This window comes from Erinaceus europaeus, chromosome 14 (assembly GCF_950295315.1).
Source record: "Erinaceus europaeus chromosome 14, mEriEur2.1, whole genome shotgun sequence".
NCBI classification, from domain to species: Eukaryota; Metazoa; Chordata; class Mammalia; order Eulipotyphla; family Erinaceidae; genus Erinaceus; species Erinaceus europaeus.
Genome location: NC_080175.1, coordinates 79,003,604 through 79,013,026, shown reverse-complemented (window position 1 = coordinate 79,013,026; position 9,423 = coordinate 79,003,604). Strand labels below are relative to the sequence as shown.

The window sequence follows — 9,423 nt, the reverse complement described above, 5'->3', positions numbered from 1 at the left end:
GGCTGGGCTGGGAAGCTATATTTCTTTATTCACGAACAACAATTCATAAACTAACCCAAACTAATCACCGCACAGATCTGTCCTGCATCCTTCTCTTCACGCTGCTGCACCAAGAACTCTGGAAGTCTGTAGGGGTTCCGGGGGCGCCTGCGAAACTAGCAAGGGACAAACCAATTCTCCTGGCGGGGGGAGAGTGAGACCAAACCAATGTGAAGCATACAACAGGAGATCAGGATGCCCCAGACCTAGGGAACTTTCTAAGGAAAATATACTACACTACTACTACTACTAATGTTGTTTAAGGTTATTCCTGATGTTGATGAAAACAATTATACAGGATGTCATCTGTATCCTTGATGTTAATGAAAATAATCTTACATAATGTCAACTATATCTGGGCAAAAAGTGTTTAAATAATAAACCTCTGCAGACGAAGGACAGAGACGCCTCTCTCCTGCATCCGAAACAGCTGATGTGTCTCTTACTTCTTCATTCATCTTGACGACTCCCCATTTCCTTCAGGGACTCTTAATTACTTTTGCCAGCCGGCTCCTGGCACTCTTGCAGCCCGGGAGGTGGAGGCAGTGGATGAAGTGTAGGACTCTCCACTGTGAGTTCCCTAACTGCAACTCTGATGTCACACATACCAGAGTGATGCTCTGGCTCTCTCCCCATTCTCTCTCACAAATCAATCTCACAATCAAACACTCAATCAATCTTTTAAAAATATTTTATGTATTCATTTTCTGGATAGAGACAGAGAAATCAAAAGGGAAGGGGGAAGTTGAGGAGGAGATAGAGATAAGAGTTAGAGGCTGTTGGGCACGGGTAAATAGCATAATGGTTATGCAAAGAGACTTTTATGCCTGAGGCTTTGAAATCCCAGGTTCAATCCCCTGCACCACCATAAACCAGAGATGCTCAGTGCTCTATTAAAAACAAAAACAAAAGAGAGTGATAGAGACCGTGGCCCAGGAGGTGGTGCAGTGGATAAAACATTGGACTTTTAAGCATGAAGTGACGAGTTCAGCACATGTATCAGAGTGATGTCTGATTCTTTCTCTCTTTTCCTATCATTTCTCATGGATAAATAAAACCTCTAAAAAATATATAGAGAGAGATCTGCAGCTCTGCTTCACTACTCATCAAGCTTCCCTCTTGCAGGTGGGAACTGGGGGCTTGAACCTGGGTCTTTCTGCACTGTAACATGTGCGTTCACCCAAGTGCGCCACCGCCCAGCACCTAATTTTTTTAAGAGTATTGTCTTAAGTGTACGATGACATGAAATGGCGAGAAGCAGAAGAGTGGGCTGCGGTGTGGCTCCTCCATCGCCCAGCCTGGGCGCCACTCTGAAGCAGTGATGACAGCATCAGCTGCAGGGGCTTCGCGAGGTCAGGTGCGATAGTTTAGGTGGAGCACCTGGTCCCTGGCATCACTGAGCAGTGAAGCCAGTCTATCTTGGCGTTACTCTCGATCGCACCCTGTCATTTCACGAACATCTCATAAAAACTGCAGCAAAGGTGGGCGCGAGGAATAACATCATTGCAAGACTGGCCAGCTCCTCATGGGGCGCGAGCGCTTCCACACTACGATCATCATCTCTGGCATTATGCTATTCCACTGCAGAATACTGTGCCCCAGTATGGTTCCGTAGCCCCCATGTCCACTTGGTCGATTCCAAATTATATTTCTCCATGAGGATAATTTCTGGAACCATCCATTCCACCCCGGTTCCATGGCTGCCAGTTCTTAGCAACATCGCCCCGCCAGATATTCGTCGGGATGCGGCATCATCTAAGTTCATTTCCCACGTCTACGCTCGACCGGACCTGCCAATATACGCGGATATCTTCGCCCACCCTGTCCAACGCTTGACGTCTCGTCACCCAATCTGGTCCCCTACGCCTACACTGAACTTCTCTGTTCCAGACTCTTGGAAACAGAGCTGGCAGTCAGCTGAGGTCAAGAACAAACACCTCATCACAGACCCCTGCAAGCGTCAACCCGGCTTTGACCTAGCACGTTATGATTGGGCCCTCCTCAATCGCTATCGAACAGGCCATGGCCGGTGCGCCGCTATGTTCCATCGCTGGGGAGCCAGAGACGACCCGAACTGCCCCTGCGGCTCCAGACAGACTATGACCCACATAGTCAACGACTGCCACCTCTCCAGATTCAAAGGAGGTCTCGAAACTTTACATCAGGCTCAACCTGACGCTGTTGACTGGCTACGGAAGAAGGGCAAACGCTAGAAGAAGACTGAGCAAAGACCAGTTTCCCTCGGGCCTCATCCGCAGTTCAGATGCACAGCAGCTCTGCTCCAGCGCGCCCCCTGCAGGTGGGGGTTGAGTTGGCGGCCGCCCGTGGATCCCGACCCTCCAGCGGGTCCTCCCGGCTCAGCGTGGGGGCGCTCTAAGCTGGTCCGCGGAGCTCTATGGTTCCCCCCGCCCCGGAAGTGATTCGCAGCAGGGGTTGGTAAGGTCGGGCCATGGTGGGGCAGAGGCTGGGAAGATGGCGTGGCGAGGCTTGGCGCACAGGGGCTGGGGCTGTGGCCAGGCGTGGGCTCCGCCGGCGGGCGGCTGCAGCTCCGAAGAACTGACCGCGGCCCTGGCCCGGCCGCGGCTGCTCGCACGCAGGTAATGACCACTGCCCCGCCGGATAGCCGCGCTCCTGCTGGACCCCCTCGGCCGGGGCCGTGCGGGCCTCTCGGGGCTCCGCCTCGGCTTCCTCCTCCTCCTCCTCCTCGCTCCGGCCAGGCCTCGCTTCTCGCCCCGGCCGGGGCCACGGTGACCCGGCTGCCCCCCGCCCCCTTTCCCGCGGGAGGGACGTGGCGGACGGGGCCCGGCCTCCAGGGCTGGCGGCGCCCAGACTCGCTCGTACGACGAAGCCGACTTCCAGGTGCGGGCGGGCGGGCGGAGCCGAGAGCCTGCCCCGCGTCGGGCCTTCGTCACAGCCGTGCTGGGCCGCACGCGGCCTTCTCCGGCCCTTTACAGAGCTCAGAGGGCTGCGGAGCGGGGCATCGTTTGCATTTGGTAACCGTTGTCGGGGAGGCTTTTCATCTGGAGAAATGGAGACCGTGGGATATGTGGTTTCCTTCCAGGCGATTGAGAAGACGTCTGCTCGTATCTTCCCGAGTGAAAAGCTGTATGGAGAGCCCCAGTGGTTTCATCTTTCCTAGTAAAAGCTATGGAGAATATCGTCTTTTTCGCCGGAATAGTTCAGTTCTGAATTGAGGGGAAAAGATAAACACAAAGTCCCTGGGTCAGTCTCCCGTACCACCATAAGCCAGAGTTGCGGGCAGTGGGCTAGTAAAAAATAAAGTTAAATGAGTAAATAAATAAATCCCTCAAGATATTATTATTACTAGAGCACTGCTCAGATCTGGCTGATGGTGGTGCAGGGGATTGAACCTGGGGTTTTGGAGCCTCAGGCATGAGGGTTTTTTCTTCTTTTTTTTTTTTTTTTTGCATAACGATTATGCTATCTACCCCTGCGCGAAGGTTTTATTTGATTTTATTTTAAGAAAAAGTTTTACATATTGACACGAGAGACAGAAGGGGAGGTAGAGGACCAGAACACCACTCGGGCACATGTGATGCTAAGGATAGAATTTAGGGCCTCATATCAAGAACAGATCTCTCCCCACTGCAGCCCTACCCCCTTTTGTAGGCCGCTAAGATTCTGCTGTATTTGGCCCCAACGTTGTTCCAGTTCTTTAATCCGGAATTTCAACTTCATTTAGTTGGTGAAAGAACCCGTGTTCATCCAACACTGATAACCAGTGGCAAATGGTCAATACTTGAGGTTCCTGGATGGTGGAGCCAGGGCCTAATTACAGTGCCTGATCACCTAAGTGCTTATAGCTCCCAGGCCCCACCCCAGTTCTGAGGGAGGGATGGGGAACCTGCCGAACAAGCGCTCCACGTGGAAGCACTGAGGCTCCCAGTCTCAGATTTGTGAAAAACGCGCTTCCTTTCATTGTACCTTCGTGATGCGCTGTAATATGGAACCGTAGTCACTCACCTTCAACTCTTCGGAGTTGGAGACTGAGTGTTAGGCAGTAGATCATGGTCCTAGCACCATTGCTCCCTCCACATCTCAGGTGTGTGGTGTTTGGGCTGCGCATGGAGTATTGCACCAAAAACCAGGGGGGAGGGGGAAAGGGTAGACTTTCAGATCCATTGTGGGGAGGGAGGGGACAGAAACCTTTGGTGGTGGGAACGGTGTTAAACTGTACTCCTGTTATAATCTTATAAATCACTATTCAGTACATCAGAGGAAAATAGATCGAATATCTCGAGTTTTTTTTTTTTTCTTTTTCTTTATTCATTCCCTTTTGCTGCCCTTGTTGTAGTTGTTGGGTAGGACAGAGAGAAATGGAGAGAGGAGGGGGAACGGGGAGAGAAAGACACCTGCAGACCTGCTTCACTGCCTGTGATTGAGTTCTTTAAATGCATAGATTTTAGTTCTGAGTATATTATCCTTTAGTCTAAGCATTTAATATTTCAAGTTGGTAAACTGAATTCTGACACTGGGCTTAAAGCATTTCTAAAATTAAAAAAAAATAAAATCTTAAAAAAATTTTTTTTTTCAAATACTGCATTATCTACAATCTTATATCAGAGCCAGCTGGCCCTGTCAGTATCTAAAATAGCACTAAATGACATAAATCATGGTGAGGTCATGTATGGTACAACAAATCCTAACCATGGGACTTTGAAAGTAAACCAAGTTCCCAAATAACTTGGTGATAGTAATAATTATCAGTTGTCTTCTTCAACTTAAGGGGGCTGGCTGGGAGGAAAGTGATTTGGTCACATGTGTATTCACTAGGAAAGGAAAACCAAACAGTAGATTAATGAAACTTCAGGAAAAATGGACTGAGGCTGAAAAGTCTCAAGTTCAGTTCCCAGCCCCACCATAAGCCAAAAGTATGCAGTGCTCTGGTAAAAAAGAAAAAAATAATGAAGCCTTGGTCCCACCTTTGGAGTCCTAAACTTAACTGGTAAGAAGTGGAGACTTGCCATATTATTAAGGGCTCACCAGCAGCAGTGTGTTGTAGTGGAGTAAAAACTGTTTTTCTTCTGCCAATCTTAGGTTTACTGACCTTGTAAATTAGGCTTAGGAAAAGGCAGGTTAACAAAAGAAAGCCAAGTTGTGGACATAGGTTGTGTGCACGGACATGGGTATCCTCACTGATGAGTGACCCAAAGAGCCACTTAGAGCCTGAGCTTGTGTAGCATTTTAGCAGATCTACAAAGTTCTAGAGAAACCACAAGGCAAGGGGAAGTACTTCTTTTCCCCTAAGATATGGAAAGGTAACTTGATGAAAGAGCCAACGTGAGATAGGGGGTGTGCTGTAGATTCCTCTGGGCCCAACAGGGTCTGGTGGAGTGAGAACAGGGGGTAGGCCTGTACAGGGATATGTCCTGCTTCCAGGCAAGTAAGGGGAGGGCAGACATCTTTTCTTCTGTCTCCTTTTATTCTATACACCCAACTGGCATCTTTTGAGGTGGCAGGGTCTGCTGCTGTTCAGGAGCTGGGGTTGAGACCTGCTCTTCTTCTAGCTCTCAGTCATCACTGCCTCCAGGGCCAGGGAGACTGCACGGTTGTTCTGCAAAAAGATTTTTTAAAAAAAATTTATTTTCCCTTTTGTTGCCTTTGTTGGTTTTCATTGTTGTAGTAGTTATTGTTGTTGTTGTTATTGATGTCATTGTTGGATAGGACAGAGAGAAATGGAGAGAGGAGGGGAAGACAGAGAGGGGGAGAGAAAGACAGACACCTGCAGACCTGCTTCACTGCCTGTGAAGCAACTCCCCTGCAGGTGGGGAGCCAGGGGGGTCTCGAACCGGGATCCTTATGCCAGTCCTTGCGCTTTATGCTACGTGCACTTATCCTGCTGCGCTACCACCCGACTCCCCAAACAGACTTTCATGCCTGAGGCCTCGAGGATCCCTGTTTAATATCTGGTACCATCATAAACGCCAGAGTTGAGCAGTGCGCTGGTTAAAATAAGTAACTGCCTTTGCCATTGGTAGGATAGATTTGAAAATGGGCACCGTATCTTGCCTCTCCTCTCACCTGGTTTTCCAACTCCTTGAAATTAGGTTGGCTTTGTGACTTGCTTTGGCCAGTAACCTAGGGCAGTGTGCAAGGGCCAGAATCTGGGCCTTTAGCCCTTTCCCTCTTGGAAGCTCCCTCTCCCACAACAGAACCCCGTGCTTGCTGACGAGCACTGACAGACAGTGTGAGACCCCAGATATGGGGGCAGCACCATCTTGGCCTCTTCCACTCTAGTTAAACTGCAGAGCTGCCAGCTGAGGGTATGAACTTACGCAGTCATGCTAACTCAGATTGTGTTACGGTTTGCAGGTGAAGTAAAGAACCAGACTGTCTTCACTTTCATTTTCACTAGCAAAAATGTATAGCTTGTGTTCTCTCCTCTCACTAAACTCTGTTCTGGATTCAGGGATTGCACCAGTGAATCTGACTAGCAAACCTTGATCATACCTAGAGCTAGAATTGCACGGATAGCTAGGAGTAGAATTTTCAGCTTTGCAGTCCTGTAGCTTTTGAACATACTCTGGATAATAGGTAGGTGGTCAGTGAGTAGACTTGATGCTGTTTATTCAGCTGCACTCTCGCCCTTCCCAAGTTTAAGTGGGTCGAGTCTGGATGGAGAGAGTAGAAAGGGAGGGACAGTTGGAGACTTTGACCATACCTGTCACTGAGGGGCAGGAGGTCAGAAGTTTGTAGAGCAAGGAGTGTAGTCTTAAAAGGAGCGAGAGCAGGAAGGCGTGGTCAGTAGTGTCAAATGTTTTGAGGTCAGACTACAAAGGCTCAAACAGCATAACCCTTTATAAGACACTCCGTGGGTATCCCCCAAATTAGTAGTGAAATAAACATGGGGCGAGGTGGGAATGGTGGGTGCCAGTTTATGAAATGATCAGTGCTTATACAAGGAATAATTAGAGGCAGGGGCAGATAGCATAATGGTTATACAAACAGATTCTCCTCACAACCCAGGTGTCCAACAACAGATGAGTGGCTGAGCAAGCTGTGGTATATATACACAATGGAATACTAGTCAGCTGTAAAAAATGGTGACTTCACTGTTTTCAGCCGATCTTGGAAGGACCTTGAAAAAATTCATGTTAAGTGAAATAAGTCAGAAACAGAAGGATGAATATGGGATGATCTCACTCTCAGGCAGAAGTTGAAAAACAAGATCAGAAAAAAACAAACAAACAAAAAAAAAACAAGTAGAACCTGAACTGGAATTGGCATATTGCACCAAAGTAAAAGACTCTGGGATGGGTGGGTGGGGAGAATACAGGTCCAAGAAGGATGACAGAGGACCTAGTGGGGGTTGTACTGTTATATGGAAAACTGGAGAATGTTATGCATGTACAAACTATTGTATTTACTGTTGAATGTGAAGCATTAATTCCCCAATAAAGAAAAAAAAAAGATTTTCCTGCCTGAGGCTCCAGAGTCACAGGCTCAGTCCCCTGCACAGAGCAGAGCAGAGCAGAGCTCTGGTTAAAAAAAAAGGGGGGGGGGAGTCGGGCAGTAGGGCAGCAGGTTAAGCGCATGTGGCGCAAAGCACAGGGACCAGCATAAGGATCCTAGTTCGAGCCCCCAACTCCCCACCTGCAGGGAAATCACTTCACGAGCAGTGAAGCAGGTCTGCAGGTGTCTGTCTGTCTCTCCCCCTCTCTGTCTTCCCCTCTTCTCTCCATTTCTCTCTGTCCTATCTAACAATGACGACACCAGTAACAACAACAATAAAAACAACAACAAGGGCAACAAAAGGGAAAATAAATAGATAAAATAAAAATAGTGGAAGAATATTTCTTCCTTTTGTGTAGTTAATTGAGTGAATAGGATAGAGTAATTGAAGTAAGGGGTAGGAGAGGAGGGTGTGTAGGCTTGAGTAATAAACGATGCCTTCTTCAGGCCGTTCTAGACTGCCAGGATTATTAGGTCTAAATCTAAATCTATTCTTGGAGGGCTGCTAAGCACGTGTACTTTGAGGTACATAATTGCCCCTTGCTTGTGGATACATGTACACATGTACTTAGTACCCTGGGCCCTAGCCTGTAGCCAGTGTCTGTGACTGTCAGAAAACGTGCCGTCTGAAATGGAACTGGGTTGTGCCATGTGTTAGGGAGGATCTCACCAGATTCGAGGAGTTGGGAGGTTGATGTCTCAGGTTTGTCATGTCTGGGGACAATCTGCGGTAACAAGTCAGTAACAGCATAACATGGCGTGGTGGCCCCGAGGCTGCAGTGCTTGTTGGTGAAGTTTGTTAAGGTATAGTTGTGGGTATTTGTTGTTTGGGCGGAGAATGAGGACTGCCTGCCCTAACTAACTCCATGGTCAGGCCTGGGGAATCCAGTCTGGACAACATGCAGCTTCAGTAGCAGACCCCAACTCTCGGAAGTCGCAGTGGTTTGTGCCTTGCCTTGTCCAGAAGGCACCATTTCAGTATTTTGAGTAAGAGCTGTTGGCTTCTTTTGGGCTACAGGGTGAAAATAAGCTGAGCTGATGACAGTGACTTAGGCAGGCAGAGAGCCTACCTACCTCATAAGGGTTGATGTTTGCAAGATACAACTGCTTCTAATTTATCATTTTCCTATAGGTTTAATTTTCTTATTCAGCAAAAATGTGGATTCAGAAAAGCACCCAGGAAAGTCGAACCTCGAAGATCAGATACAGGAAGAAGTGGCGAAGCTTACAAAAGAAGTGCTTTGATTCCTCCTGTAGAGGAAACAGTCTTTTACCCGTCACCTTATCCTATAAGGACTCTTGTAAAGCCGTTTTTATTTACTGTTGGGGTAAGAGCTCACACCTCTAGGAGTTTGCTACCTTGCTGCAGGTGCAGTGTTAAAGTATTATTTGTGGGGCTGGGCGGTGGTGCACCTGGTTGAGTGCACGTGTTACATGCGAAAGGACTTGGGTTTGAGCCGCTGTCTCCACCTGCAGTGGGGAAGCTTCATAAGTGGTGAAGCAGTGCTGCAGGTGCCTCTTTCTCTCTCCCTTTCAACCTCCCCCTCCTCTCTCAATTTCTGTCTTATCAAATAAAATTAAAAAAACAAAAAAAGGAAAAATGGCCACCCAGAGTGGTGGATTAGTGGTGCTGGCACCAAGCTCCAGTGGTAACTCTAGTGGCAATAAAAGAAAAAAGTATTTTAATCCCTTAAAGTACAGACAAGTGGAAGATGGGCTGTCAAAAACATCTGGGTATCTGGGGTCATGAATAGGAGAATATGAATTCAAATAATTGCTTGTTAGAATTTGGTTCAATTATGTAAGCCCTGGAGAAGAAACTTAGGGACCTCTTACATTTTAAGTGCTACTAACGTGGTATTTTGAATTTTATTTGAAACTTGTAGCAGTGGCCCCAGGGTACTTAAAATG

At 47.9% G+C, this 9,423-nt stretch overlaps 1 protein-coding gene across 2 annotated transcripts in view; it reads left to right on the top strand.

The window, feature by feature from the left end:
- The first annotated feature begins 2,466 nt into the window (after window positions 1-2,466).
- The window catches only part of PARL (presenilin associated rhomboid like), a 37,257-nt gene continuing 30,300 nt past the window's right edge, over window positions 2,467-9,423 (top strand). Inside the window, exons 1-2 of one of the 2 annotated variants that reach the window (XM_007534046.2) lie at window positions 2,467-2,636; window positions 8,645-8,840. In XM_007534046.2, coding sequence (XP_007534108.1) covers window positions 2,512-2,636; window positions 8,645-8,840 — 321 coding nt within the window. In that variant the 5' untranslated portion in view covers window positions 2,467-2,511. The remainder of the gene's footprint in view (window positions 2,637-8,644; window positions 8,841-9,423) is intronic. The other variant, XM_007534045.2, reaches the window with a different exon arrangement.